General features: G+C 39.4%; 2 protein-coding genes across 3 annotated transcripts in view; one reads left to right on the top strand and one right to left on the bottom strand.

Annotated features, from left to right (window-relative positions):
• Nucleotides 1-19,480, top strand: part of LOC125034198 (fibrocystin-L-like) — a gene marked incomplete in the record, with an annotated part of 1,068,345 nt that overhangs the window by 38,709 nt on the left and 1,010,156 nt on the right. The window contains 20 exon segments of the mRNA XM_047625897.1: nucleotides 44-271; nucleotides 374-541; nucleotides 672-769; nucleotides 876-995; nucleotides 1,187-1,436; nucleotides 1,562-1,781; nucleotides 1,930-2,027; nucleotides 2,447-2,596; nucleotides 2,711-2,860; nucleotides 2,993-3,141; nucleotides 3,277-3,471; nucleotides 3,599-3,868; nucleotides 4,114-4,284; nucleotides 4,407-4,661; nucleotides 4,799-5,037; nucleotides 5,302-5,431; nucleotides 5,594-5,655; nucleotides 5,961-6,097; nucleotides 6,331-6,437; nucleotides 6,737-6,835. Coding sequence (XP_047481853.1) covers nucleotides 44-271; nucleotides 374-541; nucleotides 672-769; nucleotides 876-995; nucleotides 1,187-1,436; nucleotides 1,562-1,781; nucleotides 1,930-2,027; nucleotides 2,447-2,596; nucleotides 2,711-2,860; nucleotides 2,993-3,141; nucleotides 3,277-3,471; nucleotides 3,599-3,868; nucleotides 4,114-4,284; nucleotides 4,407-4,661; nucleotides 4,799-5,037; nucleotides 5,302-5,431; nucleotides 5,594-5,655; nucleotides 5,961-6,097; nucleotides 6,331-6,437; nucleotides 6,737-6,835 — 3,296 coding nt within the window.
• The window catches only part of LOC125035473 (glutathione S-transferase 1-like), a 66,362-nt gene continuing 57,664 nt past the window's right edge, over nucleotides 10,783-19,480 (bottom strand). For both annotated transcript variants that reach the window (XM_047627928.1, XM_047627919.1), the window contains exons 4-6: nucleotides 14,414-14,561; nucleotides 13,272-13,502; nucleotides 10,783-12,741 (exon numbers count right to left, since the gene is read on the bottom strand). In XM_047627928.1, the coding sequence (XP_047483884.1) occupies nucleotides 12,610-12,741; nucleotides 13,272-13,502; nucleotides 14,414-14,561 (511 nt within the window). In that variant the 3' untranslated portion in view covers nucleotides 10,783-12,609. The remainder of the gene's footprint in view (nucleotides 12,742-13,271; nucleotides 13,503-14,413; nucleotides 14,562-19,480) is intronic.

Below are 19,480 nucleotides of genomic sequence, written 5' to 3'. Positions count from 1 at the left end.
TTTGTGCATTTTTAAGTGTAACTTTACATTTGATTGTCTACAGGAAGTGCTCAGCTTTCCTGCGTAGAATTTAAGAACATGGGTCAGAAGGACTTCTCAGAATCCACCGATCCAAGGTTCTCCTTAGCTTTCCATAGTCTGGGGACTGACGATGGTTCCAACTACGTGCAGAAGTGTAGCTTCAACAAGAACTTCAACAGTGCTATTGGGTTCTTCCGTTCAAACAACTTCGTCGTTGAAAATAACGTCGTTTACTATACCGTTGGCTCTAGTGAGTATGGAACATGGCTGCATTTGAACATTCGAATGTGTATTACTCTTGTGTAACTTGACTACTAAGTTTGGCAAATACCTGACACTTCTTTGTCCACAGGCATCGTCGACGAGGGTGAGGACAACACCTTCCGCTACAACTTGGTATCTCTTTTGTTCTTCCCTGGCACATACAACGGCGAATCAGAATCTCAGTACCAGCCATGGGAAGGCGGATTCCATCTCAATAAAGCCTCTAGAACTGTACTACAGGGCAATGTTGTTGCTGGTAAGGATAGAATCAATTATCTGATCTCAGGACTGAGCAATAGTGGTACGCAATCATTTAGAATTCATATTGAGAAGTCTGATAATCATTACACTAATTTACAATTTCAATTTCTCTTTCATTCCACAAGGATCTGAGCTTGCTGGCTACCGTACCTATGGAGAGCTTTGTGAAGAGTCCACTAACTGGGTCGACAATGAAGTTCATGGTGCAACATATGGTGTTATGGTAAGTAAGAAGTAATGTTAGTGATGTTTGACATTTTTATGAATTATATGTGAATAACTACAGTGTTTACCTGGATCTTCCTATCTATGTTTCCATATATTTGCAGTTATGGAAAAAAGGAAACCCAGAACCTATGGATTGCAGAAGGATCAATAACTTTTACGCATGGAGAATCACCGATACAGCCTTCTACATGCAAAGTTATGCAAGCCTCCACCTAACAAACGTGAGTTTTTAAAATATGTTTCACAGTGAATTCGATCCATCTAGAAACAATTGAAATATAATTATAACTATAAGTAACATGAAACTAAAACTAAGCTTAACTATAAGCAGCAGATAAAGAGAACATGGTAATTAATTGTAATTAATTGGATCGAAGTTCACTCATTTTCACCTCTTCATGGTCTGTTACAGGTGGTTAGTGCTGACAACCCTATTGGAACAAACCAGATCATTTACGCTCCACCTGCATTGAGCCACATGGTCTCAACGAAAACAGCAACTACAGATAACTCCTTGTTCATCGGAGCATCGCCGTCTTATGACTGTATTTACCACGACTCTCAATCCAATGCTCAGAGCTTCTTTAATACTCTGTGGACAAAAGGCATTGATGGGGGAAATGCCGGAGTGATGCTGGCAGCCTTTGTCTCAGGACTCAACAGTAAGTCTGAAGTCTTTTCCTCAGTAATCAATGAAAACTTTTAATCAAGCTAAAATTATCACTATAAAAAAGATAACCAAGCAGTCGACTCTTTTGTATTAAAAAAAAATATATATCTATTGCAGTGGCTCCCAAACATGCATTCCACGAGGCATCCAGTTACCCAGCCATCAACGGAGCCACATACATCAGTAACGTCAAGTTCGCTAACTATGCCACTCGCTCTTGTGGCAAGGATGTTGCCATGATATCCAACAAAGATGCAGATGATGCTATCCACCCGGTCTTTGTTAGTGGCCTGACCTTCCTCGACACTTTGGAAAATAACAAGCTCTTCCTATTCGAGTAAGTCCAAGTCCTTTCAGTTTCCATGCATACTTCAGGAAATAAACCTGATAATGGGAGTGATTAGAAAATGTCAATGCGGATATTAGAAATTATATTTCGAAGGAAAAATGTGAGTAATGATGGTTAACACTCTCAATTCCAACAGACCCAACCTTGGAAGAGTGAACCCCTCAGACTGTGTGGACATGGACTGCGATGGCCACAAAAAGGTTATAATTACTGACAATGACGGCACTTTCCTTGGTGAGTACACCTTTAAGCCTAGAGGGCCTTTAGAATTTCATGCCCTGCCATTCAAGAAAACATGATGTTACTCCCCAATTCTGGTAAAACCCATTATTTCTACTTTGCACTTTCCTTCTGTAGATGCGTAGATCCCACATGTAGACATTTTCCTCGTCAATATGACATTTGATACGCAATTATTATTTTAATGTGCATTCAGTGAACCATACTATTACTCTCCAATTCTGTCAAAAAATATTATTTCTACATCCCATTTGTAATTTCCTCCTGTGGACGCATAGATCCCACATCCAGACAGTTTCCTCGTCATTATGGCCTTCGTTAAACTATCTGCCCATTCCGGTATTTGATATGCTATTAGTATTTCAACAGCATATTCTCATTGAATCAGATCTCATGTCCTCTTCTTTCTGAAGGTGCTGCGGGAGCCACCGCCACCTCGCAAGCCGAGTTCGAGTGGGATGGAGATCGAAGTCGCGGAGTCGGGGATTACAGGATTCCAGTCTCTCTTCGTCAAAATTCCAATGGCAGTATCATTACAGCGGCAGACAAGTTCCCAGAGAAAGGTGTGTTATGTGACCTAAAATTGATTCATAAGAATCAAATTTTTAAAGCATATTCATCACAAGCAGTGTTTTTGATCAAGTATCAGAATCAATAATCCTTCAATTCTTGGACAGGAATCATTCGTGATGACTCTTGCACTCTCATGGCGGAGTGGCGAGCATGGAAGTGCACGAATCTTAGGCACCGCATGATGGTCGTTGAAAGCATGGATACAGACACAGAAATTCGTCGCTTGTCTCCCATTGGTCTCATTGCAAACCCAGGTAAGATGATCCTAGTACCCAATGATAGTGACCTATCTCAGATAGTAATTAACACAAGATGCCTACACTTGTCTGTATAGCTATACAATAATGTTTTTATTACCAAACATTGGGAATTCCTTACACATCTAGGCGTGAATGGTTATGTGGACCTGCTGAATGGGCCGATGGATCGCGGATGGTGCTTCGGCTATACCTGTCAGGAGAGAATTTCCACTTTCTATGCTGTTGTGGCTACAGGGCATACTTACGAAATGGCTATGACTAGTACTCCACCTCAGGTAAGTAAAGACAAGGATGACCTATTTTAATCACCAAGGAGAACATGTACAAATATTCTTAGGAAAGCTCAGACGATTATGATGTAGATGCCCTCTCCATTTTGGGAGACTAACTAGCAGGACATATTGTCACAGGTCATCCGATTCCACTTGCTCCACACGGATCCCAGCGAGGCCGTTCTTCTTCGCATGTACTTCCCGAAGACGCAAAGATTCGACATATCTGTTGACGGCGTGTATGTCCCTCCAACCAACATTGACGATTCTCAATATCCAGCAAATTACCAACTTCTTCCCGAAAGCGATTCGTTCTTCCCTTCCATCACTGATGTAAGTATCGTTATTTCATATTTCCTTGCTCATCGACCTCACTCATCTCTCTTGGGACGACTTTCGCATACTTGCTTTCTTTCTGGCACCGATTTTTCCCTTTGTAATTGTGCCTTCTCTTCCCCAGCCTGTAGGAACCAATTACCTGCAAAGAGAAGAAAAGCTCCTTCATGTCGTCCTACGAGGCGGGTCTGTGATAGATATTACAACGACCCCTACAATAATCCTCTCCATGGGCATTGCGGTCGATCCCGACAATTTCTTCGAAGAGAACCTTGTGCAGAATTTGGCTCTCTTGCTAAATATCGCACCGGAAAATATCAGAGTCACTAACATCATCAGCGAGAGTTCCGGAAGGAGGAGGAGGAGGGGAGCTTCGGAGGTCGTTCAAGCAGAGGTAAGAATCAGCAGCAGCAGACAGATAATTGGCCTTAGTGGGGTTGCATAGTACATATCATTTCTATACTAATGTATAGTATTGATATATATGAATTTCATTTTCACAAATGTGCGCAACTAAATATCTAATATTGTTCAGCAAAATGAATGAATGCAGAGAGATTGACAGAGAGAGAGAGAGACAGAGACAGATTGGTAGACAGAGAACAGGCACCTAAAATGTATCCATGTCATCTTTTCTAGTTTGAGATCGCAAGTCCGCCGACCGACGCGTCCAACAGCACGAGCACCATCAGTGGAACTGAGGCAGAAATTCTGACCCATGCAGATTTGGAGGAGATCATGGTAGAAGTTGTGAACACTTTCCAGTCCGGTGTGTGTGAGGTTTGCAACTTCACCATAAATACACTGCTGGTAAATTTTCTGATTTCCGTTTCCACATAGATATTTGTAGACACGCACATGAAAAACAGAGAGAATACAGGCAGTAGTGAAATCTGGTTTAATGAACTAAAAAAAAAGATACTGCCTTGCAGGTCACCCCACCGTTAGATGAGCCCGAGGTGCCAACCGGCTATGCAACGCCAGAATTCGGTCAGCAAATCACAGAAAACGGAACTCTGTACAGCAACTTGCAACAGCAGGAAGACCTGTTGGCACTGAACCAGAGCATTGAGGGCACCGCCTACGAACAGCCTAGTGCCTCTTCTATAGAGCAAGCAGTTCCGATCACAGTTAAAGCACTTACTCCGTTTGCTGACCAACCCGTTGTCGTCGTCCTTTCAGATGAAGTACGAAATTCTCTTCTCTTCCGTTGCGTGAATCATTGGCATTATCTTGACTCATTATTCAATATATCCAACACAGGTGTGATTACAAAACGGGGACGCAGAGCCAGTCCAATCATTCGCTCGACTCTCTTCCTCAGGGCAATCCCATGACTGAGCTGGGCCGAGAGAGCGACCCCTGGATGATGACGGCCTTCCTCTCCGGCGGGGACTCGAGGGCAACCCTCTTGGGCAACACAACAGTACCCTACGAGGATGGGGCCGCGACCTTCAAGAACCTCGGCGTCAGCCTCCCGGGCCAGGGTTACAACCTATCCTTCATGGTTACGAGTCCGGACTCGGCGCCAGAGCTTTCTGTATCCCTTGATCAGTCCTTTGTGTGAGTCACTTGTTTTTGCTGTTTGTTGTAAGGAAAATTCATATATTGTATGAGTAATGAAACAGTCACAGAAATGAATGTCAAGATGTTTAAGTCCACTTGAATGCTAATCGGGCGTAGGAAGAAACGATATATATATACTCACACAGCCTATTACAGTATGCGTGTGCATGCGCGTACATGTATAAGTATTTGTTTGTGCGTGTGCATGTATTTCTCATAATTTTGCATATCACGTTAGTATCTAATCAATTCTCTTTACAGGGTTGAACCAAAGACAATTAATATGATGATTGAGGCTCCAGAATATATCGTACTCAACCAAGATTTCAGTCTTAACATTGTCCTTATTGACGCTGATACTGGGGATATTATGGACAATTCAATGCTTATAGTAAGTTTAAGAAGAATAGACGTGTAAATGTAATTTTTTTTGGCATTTTCCTTTAATTTTTAATGTTAATAGCAGATATTTTCCTTAAGTTGTGAATGGAAATGCCATATATTTTCCGTCCTCAACAAACAGGAAAATTAATCGATTTCTGTACATCTTCAGGGTCAAAGTATTAATGGTGAAGTGATGGCGAGGAAAAAGTCAAACCTGAGCGGCAATACAACGTAAGCTGAACGAGTATTCTATTTTGTTAAGTGTTGCACTAGCTCGAGTTTAACTGTATTTGAATACGAGTGGAAATGGGTATTTGATTGTTACCCATTTATAGTAAACAGATTACTCCCGGGAATTAGAACTTTTGATGACTATTCCTTTTTGTGTCATTGTGTTTTCTAGCTACTCTTGAAAGGTTCCGGGATGAGCCACCATAAATCTGAGTAAATGCATCTAGAGTAATAGTAAACAGAAGGAGGTTCTTTGACAAAAGATTATCCAGGCGCTGTACCGTAAACAAACGTTTTCTTCTCAGGTTCACTTTCCAAGATGAGGACTTGGTCAGTTTCTCGATTGACGGTCTTCGAGTGGGCACAGCGCTCAAGAATTTCCGTCTTTCCGTCAGGAGCCAGATTACACCAGCTGGCATTACCGTTGTTGGTTTAACAGATAGTACGTGGTTGCCATTTTTCGATTCTTCATTGTGTTTTCTTTATTCTCTTTCTAAATTCTGTCTCCTTCAATTTTCTTTTCTCTTTCTGTGTTCGTGTGGTCTCTCTTGTCTTCCTCTTTCTCTCCCTAACTTCTTGCCAAGAGTCTGTAAAGTAGTGAAATAACGGGGGGGGGGGGGGGGTCCGAAGGAAATGTGAATGTGGTATAAACAACTCCCTTTTTATATCTTACAGTCATACCGGTCTTAGATTTCGAAATGCCCGAGGACGCCACGACAACAGCAATTATGATGGGCGTCAAAGGCATCAGGAGTAAGGGAGTGAAGAATGATAAAACCACGGTAAGTCTTCGACAAATAAAGATGTCAGGAGAAAATATTTCGTGAGCAAAAGAAAAAAAGAAAGTTATATATTCAGTATAGTCCAGGAAGATGAGTGAAGTAGTGAATACGCAATGGGAAGTTAAGAGAGAAAAGTCTGGGGAAAAAAAAGAGACAAAAGAAAAGAAGATAATATAACTATATGTATACATATATACATATAAATATTAATATTTATATATGTATATACGTACATATTTGTTATTATCAGGTATCATTCCAGGAGAAATAACTAACCAAATCTTCTTTTCTAATAACAGTTCGAAAATAAGGTCATGGCTGAGATCTCGACCATAGGAGACGTGTACTGGCATAACCCTGAACTGAAAACCGGCAGGAAGCTGATTTTCTCTGTGGATGTAAGATAATTTTTTCCTTAGTAAATAGCTTTTATTTTACACACACACACACACACACACACACACACACACACACACACACACACACACACACACACACACACACACACACACACACACACACATATGGACGCACACGCACATAAACACAGGCACATGATATATAGACACACAGTTACAGTACATTAATGGAAAATAGGTAGATAAGGATATGAACAACAACAAAAATATATTGATAGTAGTAGAAATGATAATGATGATAATAGTAATAATACTTTTAATGGTAATATAATAATACTAGTACTAGTAATAATGATATTTATTATCATTATTATAATTATAATACTGATATTGATAATCACAATAATGATAATAATAATGGCAATGATAATGATATCATTATCCTAATCATTTTCAACATTATTACTATTATCATTATTATTATGACAATGTATAACAAATCAAATAATGATAATTGCCATTAATAGTAATAAAAGTAATAGCAGGGGTAAAGTTGTAATATTAGCTTTAATAGTATTATTAGTGATAACAGTTCCAGTGGTAGTTGTAGTTGTAGTAGTGACATTAAAGGTTGCAGTAAATTGATGCAACTGAAACATATTGATGTTGAATTTTTCGCCAGGCACAAGGCAGCCAGGCGGAGCTGAGCGCTGCCATCGAGTCCCTCTGCATGAAGCTGAGGACAAGGGAAATCAAATTCAAGATCAACGGGAGAGCCGTCTGGTTAGAGAACATGAAGGTGGACAAGGGAAAGTGGTTTAAGTGTAAAGCGAGGCGGTTCATCAAAGTGAAACAATACGTGATCACCTAGAGGAAATTTGGCAATGACAAGAAGCACAATTGTGAAAAATACTGTATTTCATTTTCTGCACGTGGTTCCTTTTTGTTTTTTATTGTAAAAAACAAAGCGTATTTGGAACGTATCTTCTAGCATTTAAAGCCAGAGTTATCGATATGAATTTAATGGATGATAACCATTAAAATATATTGCATTTAAATGTTGACGATTCATGCATTGCCATCCTAGTGTCATTAGATTTTTTATTTTTTTTTAATTAATGCAATAAACAAAACAATCAAGATTTTTAAAAATGGTTCCCCTGGTAATGTTCGTCGTGTATGAAATTAGAAATAAAATTTAGTTCCGAGCCTTTCCTTCGAGTATTTCATATTCCTACCGTGACACGCTAAAGCCACAACGGTGGATTTGAGGCCACATGGCTAGGAAGGAGAGAGACATCCCAGTGAAGGGAGATTAAGGAGACATATTTAGTGGAGAGATTAGAGTGGAGAGGGACAGGAGACAGCTGCCCCTTAGGACAATTGATGACACGCGACCCTGGCGACAAGTAAACACAGAAGACATCGGTAGAGACTTCGCCAAAGAATAAAAGAGATTTACACGTGTATTTAAATAATATAGTTCAGTGTTGTTTGTTACTAAATGAAGTGAAAGAGGCGATCTGATGAAAGGAATCGAAAAGGCTTCAGTTTTATACTGGATAAATGGAGGGGAGACTTAGAAAACTTTATATCTGAAAATATGTGGTTTAGATCATCATTTTTTATATTCACGTAATTTGCGTTCACCTTGTTCTGAATATTCTAGAATTAGAACTTCAAAGATGAAGATTAAAATCTTGATGTATCATTTGCAAACCACAGTCCGTCTGGAATGGTGTAAAGCATTATAAATGCACTGATAATCAGTAGCTATATACAGTACTTTTACACTTAGAGCTACTACTGCTATGATATTGTGGACTAGAGAGTGAGCGTGGATTTGTATGTGCACAAAGATACGTTACACCCATGCATGTGAACAGTCTCACGCATGGTTTATAATATCACCTGTGATCAACTAAATCTATTCTGAAGCAACGGTATCTGCTGGATCTTCTCAACAGAATCTTCAGATAAAGCTCAATGCCCATGCTCTGACTGTCTCTACCAATAATAGCCAATTTTACTCACTAACTGCACTTGTAAAGTAATAGTTGACTTCAGACTGAAAAGGTATAAAGGAAACGAAGTAAAAACTCTCTATCACTAAAATCATATCTGTGGGACAACTCTATTAAGTGAAGTTGCATGATACTACGTTTCACCTCATGATACATGAAGTTGGAGATGAGTGTTATCCACCTTTGCAGACTTATGAAATGAAGTTCTTCGGCTTAATATTCAAACCAGCGCATATAGGCACTTCTCATTAATCAGCTGAACAAGAAGGAAAAAAAAGCATTCGTTATTTTGCAAGTTCTTTCTCATTTTCTCTGCTTATACGGCTTTGGCTTTACCATCCACATAGCTAGAATAAAATAGACTATAGATATTAGACATTATTCATCGGCAAAAGACAATAGGAACAGGCAAGGCATTATCCATCAGCAAATGACCATAACCATAATTCATTAGACTATAGATGGGAGGATCATTCGTCAGCAAGAGACTATAGATATAGGAATCATTCATGACCTAAAGGCTATAGATACACACATTATCCATCTACAAAACCCACGTGGCCCCTTTTTCACAATGAAGCTTTCAGAATCCTCAGAGAGGTCAGTGAATCTTATATTCTATGAATTCCATAACCTCTCTACTCGTGGACTTTTCAATTCCTTGGTGAACAGTCAATCAGTATGAGACTAAGGATTCTGCAGAGGAGAAAATCAAATCAGAGGTAAGTATCAGAATCAAAGAAGACTAAAGCAGAAGTACGTAAAAAGAATCGAAGCAGAGGTCAGTATAAAATAATATCAAAGGAGATCATTATCAAAGAAAATCAATGCAGGTCTGATTCAGAACTTAAAATAATAATAGAAAAAAAAGGGGGCAAAATAAAATAAATCAAAGAAGAGGTCAATAATAAGGTCAAGAAAATATATGTAGAACATAGTTTTCAGTCTGGTTATTTACAATTCATTTTCTTTACAACCTCAATTTAACTGTACTATTTAGTCACATCAAATGCATCATATACTACTACAATAAAACTACTGTACCCGTGTCCAGGAATTCCAGGAAGTGTTTGTAGAATTCACAGAGCAAAGTTTTATTTTTCTTCTCTCATGTACGGGGGGGAGGGGGGGGGGGATAAACTTTTTTTCAAATCTTAATATTTCTAGTGGGATGAGTATTGTCATAAATTTGAGAATTTCTGAAAACAGTAATGAAGTAGTGTGACTTTCCTATTGCCTATATGTGCGTGCAGGATGGGAAGATGACAACAATCATGACAATCACACCAATGATAAGTACAGCCATCAACAGTAAAATTATTTACGCCAGGGCTGATTGCGGTCAGAGGGAGAATGACAGAGACTGCACCAACTTGCAGTGTTGTCGCCCTCTCTCACGTGTATGTGTTATCGCAATATCAAAATATAAACATGATTCTGAATAATACCTTCAATGTCTATTAGAGGGAGAAATTGTATACTTCCCTCCTAAAGAGTGTCATAAAAGATAACGGGCTTGAAAAATAAAGCCATAAAAATTCGTCTGTTTTTTTTTTGTGTGTTTGGTTGTGTGTTTTTTTCTTACTTTCATCGTGCTGTGTCACGCCGAAGATGAAATTTTCACTAAAACAATTAAAGGATGATCTTGAACCATAAGAAGTATATTAAATATGGAATGTCTGTGATGAACAAGAGAACTGGGTATGCAAATAGGCTCGATTACGTTATAAGATTCAACTTCTTGAAAAATATATCCAAGATAAATTTCAATCTCAAAGAGTGTTTCTGACAAGTCGCTTTCTTTTTCCAATATGTTAATTATAACAAAAATTTAATTACACAAATAAACGTTGAACTTTCCTAAAGAACGTAACTGTGGTTTGATATGGAAACTCAATCTTGGCTTGTTACTTTCTCAACATATTGTCTGAAAAAACAAAAGGGAAATATATCAAATATATATAATTTTGGTAATACAACTTTATTTCACACTCTTTACATTAAAAGCATCAAAATGTTTCTAGAATAAATTCATCTGTACATCCACCCACCCATATGAAACAAAATCTGTAACACCTCAAAAACTGTTTTCCTGTCAGCAAGTTGTCTACAGTATTTTTTTCTCTCTTCTTCTGATATTCGGAACTTGTGTCTAATCAAAATAATTTGCCACGTCCTTCCGAACATCACCAGCTGGAAGACCATTCTTATAGCATTTATGAAGTAATGACTATACACTGTGGTCTTGGGGTTGAGGGTCTGATGGACAGTAGAACCTACAATATCAAGCATTTGTCTAAACCCAGAGTGAAAAGGCAGACATGACGCGCCAGTCCAAAGTTAACTAAACCTTTTTAAACATAATTTCACTTTAATTGTATAAGAGGCACAAGTGCAAGAGAGAAGGGAAATACCCAGAGAAAATTTTAGCATACACGAATTTCAATATTTTTTATTGAAATCAAATTCTCTAATAAGGAAAGGGTTAATGAAAACAACTATTGTATGTGAATAATTCCAGATATAAAGTACGTGGTTCATTTCAGACCAGGAATCGATGAAGGGCAAAATTCCCCGGGTAAACATAAGTATTGGAAGGGCAAGGCATTAGTAACAGAGCATTCACGTCATTGCAACTTTTTATATAAAACAAGCAAATCTGCATATTTAAATTCCCTTATAAGCTATATTTTTGTGACAGAATAGTGGAGTGAATGACGCTCAAGAAACAAAATTCATTTCCCTACGAAATTTGACCACAACATCAGACTTTTACGTACCAAAAATCAGATACGATCAGTCATGCCTTAGAATATATAACAAACAACACAGCAGTAATACTGAGACATATAACGCGTCGCCTTTGGTTGAAAGTGCAACTGCGTTACTTAGTGAGACGTATTCTAACTCTCTACGAAACTAGAATACTGCTCACATATACAACCTCATTTCCTAATTTTCCTAGTAGCATCTCTTCTATGGTGGACTGAAATTTCATCACTGATAACATGAACTCCGGTGTCGGTAAGAGTCGCAGAGAACGCAACGATCACCAGGGGAAATTAAGCTAATGTTTAACTTAAATGGGTTAGGAAATCTTGAAGTCAACCAATGCTCTGTATAAACCAAAATAAACGGTAGATTTTGTGATATTCTTCCAACGTGACTGTCTTTTTTCTGGAAACATTTGTTTTTACGTCACAACATCTAATACATAATAATGAGAATATATGATCTACAAATTTACCTAAAAGCAAACAATAAGCATAGGGAAAATTAGGTTTCAAGTCGCAAGACTAACAACATAATCAAAGAGGCAATCATACTTCAAATACTGCTAATATCCAATTAACAATTCTGTGATAAATCCTTCTAATTTCACCTAATATACTATCAGCGTGCCATGGAGGTTTCATTCTGAAATTTTGTTAAAAATTTCTATTGTTAAAAAAAATAGGATTAGACTATGTCGCAAATTGTAATTAATCCAATTTCAAACTCCATGGATATCATCTTGTGCTGAATGTCATAAGCTATATGATCATTATCTTCCTTTTAGTGGGGTATGTTATATACATATATATATATATATATATATATATATATATATATATGTATATATAATATGTTTATACATATTGGTTCTTATGCATTGAAAATACACACCAATGAACAAGTTCCTTCTACATGTTCCGCTCACACTATGAAATACAGTCGAGTCATTCATGTAACAACTGCGTGTCTTCCCAGCGCTGCCAGATCCATCCTGGTCGTGTGGCGTGAGGCAGTCTACTTTTTCGTGATGGACTGTTTGCGTTCCTTCTCGAGCTGCTTCTTGAGGTCTTGTTCCAGTTGCTTGACTCTTGCTCTCGTCATCTCCACTCCTTCCTCGCAGCACTCCTTGTAGAACGGGAAGTTCTCCTGGACAAACATAGGGGCATACATGATATGTGTTGTCTTGGAAGGCACACACGCACATACACACTCAAGCAAGACAAAAGTATGTACGTATAAATTCATTACATAGTTTACATGTATAAAAACTCTCGTCATTATTTGTATTCATATTTGTATGTGTGTGTGTGTGTGTGTGTGTGTGTGTGTGTGTGTGTGTGTGTGTGTGTGTGTGTGTGTGTGTGTGCGTGTGTGTGTGGGTGGGTGTGTGGGTGTGTGGGTGTGTGGGTGTGGGTGTGTGTGTGCGTGTGTGTGTGTGTGTGTGTGTCCTTATGTGTGCGTGTGTGTGTCCTTATGTGTGCGTGTGTGTGTCCTTCTGTGTGTGTCCTTATGTGTGCGTGTGTGTGTGTCCTTATGTGTGCGTGTGTGTGTGTCCTTATGTGTGTGTGTGTGTGTGTGTGTGTGTGTGTGTGTGTGTGTGTGTGTGTGTGTGTGTGTGTGTGTGTGTGTGTGTGTGTGTGTACATGTGTGTTTACGTGTCTATGCGCATAACTCACCTTCATCCTCTGGCTCCACCTGAGGACTTCGCCATAGCACTTGTAGGAGTAGTCCATGGCGTCCAGTTCAGTGATGGACGCCAAGATGGAAATGTCAGCGATGGTATACCTCTCGCCACACAGGTAAGGGACGCCGCCCGTCTCTAGGAAGGTGTCCAGGTAGTCCAAGCTGGTCTTAAGCAGGTTCTCCTTGTCGGGGTCTGGAGGTAATCCCTGGTGCATTTTGGGGGCCTGGAAAAGGGTTTTTCCTCATTAAACTGCTCTAGCAAGCACGTGCAGTTATGATGAAATATGACACTTTAGAATGAATTTGCTTATCTACGTATCTGTCCGTGTATTTATTTATACACTGTATATGTATTACACACACATGGAAATATAAGAATTATATATTTTGAAAATGACTTTTAACTGTTAAATAACTAGGTATTCAAAATGACATATATGCACACCCATTTTTATATATATAATTATGTTTGCATATACATGCGCGCGCACACACACATACATACATACACACTGCAAGTAGAACAACGAAGAGAAATACAGGTGTGTTTTTCTGTGCTTCCCTTCGTTGTTCTACTTGCAGTTTGTTCGACATGAATTCATACGTACACACACACACACACACACACACACACACACACACACACACACACACACACACACACACACACACACACACACAAATATATAAACACAGGTTTATAACTGTAGTGAACGAGTCAGTAAATATTTATTTTCGGTAAACTAATTCTTTATTAAACATTCAACGAATTCCATGCAATGTGTCCCTCTACAGTAATATCGTATTGGAATTTTGTGTTCTATTGCTTTTAATATTTCAATAGACTTTTTTAACAACTTAACGTGAAATCACAAAGGATTAAACTGATTTAACCCACGGTGAAAATTATGTTATATAAGAAAAAAATAATAAATGATAAATAACAAATTTATAAAGCTAGAGTAAAATTGAATGAATGCGGAAAAAAATAAAATAAAGGAAAGGCAAAGAAAAAAGGGAGATAAAAGAAGAAAGCATCGAAAAAGAAGAAAAAAAAAAGAAAGAATAGAAAAGAGAGAGAGAGAAAAAATGAGAGAGCAGTATAGAAAAAAAGAAAAAAGAAACCAGCACTCACGAAGTACTCCTTAATGGCGTGGTACAGCGTCCCCATGTCGAAGAAGAGCATTCGGTCCACCCGTGCTCTCTCCTCCGGGTCGGTTGGATACAAGTACTGTGTTTCCTCCGTGACGTATTTGTTCATCACGTACATCATGATGGCGCGGCTGTCGGTAAAATACGGGGGAATTAATTTGACTGCAAGCGAAAAGATTTGTAATGGAAGCATAAAGATCAAAACGTTACAGACAACAGTGAAAGAAAAATGCTGGATGGTGATAAATAAAATGCGATCATGAAATAGACGCATAAATAGCAAGGGAAATGCGGTGGAGGGAAGAATAACGGTGTAAACATAAAAGATCCAACATTTCAGAAAACAGTTAAAGCAAAATGCCATATGGTGATAATGAAAACGCGATCATGTTTGTAATGAAATGACAGGGAGAAAAATAACAGTGAAAACATAAATGGCAACATGGCAGATTACAATAAAAGGAAAAAGATGGATGATGATAACAAACAGTCATGGTTATAGTAATATAAAGGGGAAATGATAATATTAAAAACCATAATGAGAACAACAACGCAGATAATAGTGACATTATGGAAATAAGAAAAGAAAACGGTTACAGTAAACTTCCCGGTCCAAGGAAAATGGGTCAGCTCCTCTCCGCTTTCGCTTTCCTTGGAGATTTCGATGTAGGTTAATTCCTTCCCTCTCTCTCTATATCATTGTTTATAATTATTTTAGTTAAACATATATTGGTGCTTTCCGTTGCGGACTTCGTGTAAGGATAATTCATAATTGCGACTATGTAGTCAACTGATGGTATTAACTATTATGACATTAATATTTAAATTGCTACTGATGGTAATAATAATGATCATAATTATTATTACAATTATTGTTATTATTAGTACCATTATTATCATTATTATTAGTAGTAGTAACATTAATAATATTATTATCATCATCCTTATCATTATCAATCTATTAAAATCACCATTATAGTACTAGTAATACTGTACAATAATGGTAACAGTATTACCAATAACGATCATGATAATAACCACTGTAACAACACCAAGAACAAAACAATGAACATCCCTTCACAAAAACACAAACTTCAATTGTTTAAACTCGGAGTATTTTATGTGAACTTTTGGTTATCAATAGGAGGTAAACAACTTATTTTCCACGAAATAAATGTTAGTGTACAATACTAAACTGAAGCTAAAAGTGCATTTATGTCTGAGTTTCGCTGACTCCACACGTTATGCTTGGATGACTTTGGTCACAACGGCTAGTCTTTATTTTTCTCCTTTCTTTTTCATTTACTTTATTTTTATTGGCCAGTGTTGTTGATGTTGTTGTTGTTTTTTTTTTCTTATTTCTCTCTTTTCTTTCCAGTTCTATATCAAAAGCAAATTCATTTTAAGTCCTTCCTCCTCTTTTTTTTTTCCACAGCAACTACTTCCACACTACATCCACCCCGCAACCCTAATCTCGCTCCATTCATCCACCTCCACCCCCCTCCACTTTCCCTCCTCCCGACGACGTCTCACGCCCCTCTTCACAGCAGGTAACCACGCCTCCTCTGCTCCTCAGTCGGCACCCCCCCTCCTCCCCTCCCCACTCCCTGCTCTCACGATCCCCCGGCCGGCGTGCTCATTTCGCCTCTATGCTAATTACCTCATTAATTATTCATTCCGCCATAAGTTCCCGTCCGAAGTGCGAGCGGCCGCCCAGGTGGGCCCCGCCGCGCCGTCGGAGGGGCTGGCGGGGCGAGGCAGTGGCGAAGGTGTGATGACCTGTTGCGAACCCTGGCAAACGGCGCCCTTCATCGTGTGACGTCACTGGGTGCAAACGCAACGTCGCTCCAATGGACGAGACTAATCGACTGTCCGAATTTATTCCCGCTGCCTAACCTGATTACGGTTGGTTTCTTTCCTAAATGTAGCTCGAAGAAGAGAGAGAGAGAGCGAGAGAGAGAGAGAGAGAGAGAGAGAGAGAGAGAGAGAGAGAGAGAGAGAGAGAGAGAGAGAGAGAGAGAGAGAGAGAGAGGGGGGGGGGGGGGGGGGAGAGAGAGAAGAGAGAGAGAGAGAGAGAAAGGAGAGAGAGAAAGGAGAGAGAGAAAGAGAGAGAGAGAGAGAGAGAGAGAGAGAGAGAGAGAGAGAGAGAGAGAGAGAGAGAGAGAGAGAGAGGAGAGAGAGAGAGAGAGAAAGGAGAGAGAGAGAGAGAGAGAGAGAGAGAGAGAGAGGAGAGAGAGAGAGAGAGAGAGAGGAGAGAGAGAGAGAGAGAGAGAGAGAGAGAGAGAGAGAGAGAGAGAGAGAGAGAGAGAGAGAGGGGGAGAGAGAGGAGGAGAGAGAGAGAGAGAGAGAGAGAGAGGAGAGAGAGGAGAGAAGAGAGAGAGAGAGAGAGAGAGGAGAGGGAGAGGAGAGAGAGAGAGAGAGAGAGAGAGAGAGAGAGAGAGAGAGGGGGGGGGGGGGGGAGAGAGAGAGAGAGAGGGGGGGGGGAGAGAGAGAGAGAGAGGTGGGGAGGAGAGAGAGAGAGAGAGAGAGAGAGAGAGAGAGAGAGAAAGAGAGAGAGAGAGAGAGAGAGAGAGAGAGAGAGAGAGAGAGAGAGAGAGAGAGAGAGAGAGAGAGAGAGAGAGAGAGAGAGAGCACAAAATACAAAGCAACAAATGTTTCCTGTTAACACACAACCGGTACACAACGAATCACAAATAACCAACACGCAGGAGAAGAAACACCCACAATGTGACAGCGTTTAAAGGAACACAAATTCTCTTGCAAACACGATGACCACGAACGAAAAATTCTCAAATGACACGTTGTCGACTGGCGGTCACCTCTTAGCGCAACGCTGCCATCTGAACGTGTCATGAACCTTGGATGCAGAACCATGTATTGGTATTCGACACAGAGACAAACGCGTTCCAATACTGCCTGACAACTCGGCCGCTCCACTTCATCTTCTTCGGAATTTGCCATCCAGGGGACACGTGGCCTATGGTCGCCTAAGGTATTGTCCTTTAACGGTTACATTAGATTAATTTGTTGATATAACATATAATGGGCATTAAGCATGTTTTGATTTAAATTACGATTTTATATTTTGCATTCAATACAACACATGAATGGATAAAAAAAAAAAAACTTTGAACCCTATATTCATATACCTAGTATTTAACATTTATATCTTCATTTTTTGTTTTTCCATAAGTTAACTTAAGTTTTCTTAAGCTTTAGCATGTTGAATGCTCTGCTTTACATTTATTCCCTACTAATATGTCACTTATCATTTCTCATATTTATCTTTACTCTTCTGGCTTTTGGCTTGTCTGTTCTGAATCACAAGGAACTTATTGCGGGAAAACGGTAGGGGGGGAATAAGAAAAAGCTTGGTGCACATCTTTGCTTCACGGTAAAGAGATTCGTCCCTGTTTTCGCAGTTTTGCACCAAGCAGAAAAGTATCCCGCCAAGAGTAACAACTGCATTACGATAAACAACCAAGGAAAGAACGTGATGAATCCAAAACAATGTCGTTTGGCCTTAAAAAAAAGAGTACACAATCTCATCCAAATTGGGAAAAAATAAGAAAAAAACAAAAAAAAAAACAAAAAACAAAAAAGGTAAAATAGAGAGAAAAAAATGTGCATCAAAAGAATATTCCAAAAAGTATAGGTACAGCTGCTTCAAAATGTCCAGGCCTTTCAAAAAAATCCACACACATCAAGTCCTCGTTGTTTACTGTCCCAGGAAATCTATCTCTTTCTCTCTACTGCCGTCCTTCAAATAAAATATCCGGCAGCAAAGCAGAAAAAGACAGATCCACAGGCAGACTGCGATGAAGGCGTTTCCATGGTGTGATGAAGGGCTTAGTCGGTGGTTCTTTTTTCTACGTTGCAGATTCGTTTTCCGTTTGTTTGCTTTTTCAGAAGACTTTTGTTTTACTTTTCCTCTTGGGTAGTTTTTTCTTCTTTGTGAAATTGAAAAGTGCTACTGGTAAAAGAATATAGACAGTTGCCTAACCTAGCTGCTCCTTCTGCTAGAAAGATTAAAATGAAAAATACAGACTTCCAAACAAATACTAATAACTTGAACATTCTGACAAACACCCGACGACGTATACATATGATCTTTCCCCTTAAGCACACAGCAGAAAAATAAAGCATAGCCTTTAATAAGAACAATGTGAAAAATGAAAAAAAAAAGAAAAAAAAAACATAATAACGAACAAGTGAATCACACAAGTTGATGCTCCAGCAACCACTCTTAGACCACCTATCACCACCGGGAACCATGTCACTTGAGGCGAAAATTCTAAAGAGTCGTACGAAGCAACCGACCATACCGCTCGCCGTTTTGTCTTTCACATGATCAATGTCCACCTGTCATCTTGCTGGACATTAATCACGGCTACAGGTCCAGCATCTCCATAATCTAACCCGGTATCCCGTCCGCTGCACTGAATATAGAAATTAGGGAGATAATTGCTTCTCTAATACCTATCTCCAGCTACACATATTCGTCACACTCGGCTTGGTGTGTGATCGCGTAGTTTGCCTCATTTCGTATTTTGATGATGATTTCCTATTACCAATTAGAAAACCCAACGCTGATAGGACTAAGACTGATGACTTCGATTCCACATTCTTAAGTGTCTTTCCAAGTCGGTAAAGAACCAGACCAAGTGGGTTGCTTTCATTTATTGGTAAATACGAAGAAAGGACAAAGAAAAAAATAGCAGTAATAAAGAAATGGCCAAGCTATAAGAAAGAGACCATGACCAAGGTAGAAAGAGCGAAAGAGAGAGAGAGAGAGAGAGAGAGAGAGAGAGAGAGAGAGAGAGAGAGAGAGAGAGAGAGAGAGAGAGAGAGAGAGAAGAAGAAGAAGAAGAAGAAGAAGAAAAGAAAAGAGCGTAGCGCCACCAGCCCGACGCCGGTTCAGGTTGGGCCGCGTCCGCCCTCCTCCGGCGCCGCGCTCGAAATAATTAAGCGGCCCTGATGGCTCGCCCGCGGCCATATGGATTGACTTTCATGAAAATTCATACCTGGAGCCGTGCGGGTATCGTACATT

The sequence above is a fragment of the Penaeus chinensis genome, chromosome 2 (genome assembly GCF_019202785.1).
Source record: "Penaeus chinensis breed Huanghai No. 1 chromosome 2, ASM1920278v2, whole genome shotgun sequence".
NCBI lineage: Eukaryota > Metazoa > Arthropoda > Malacostraca > Decapoda > Penaeidae > Penaeus > Penaeus chinensis.
The sequence above is the reverse complement of the archived record's forward strand: the minus strand, read 5'-3'. Positions and strand labels throughout refer to the sequence as shown.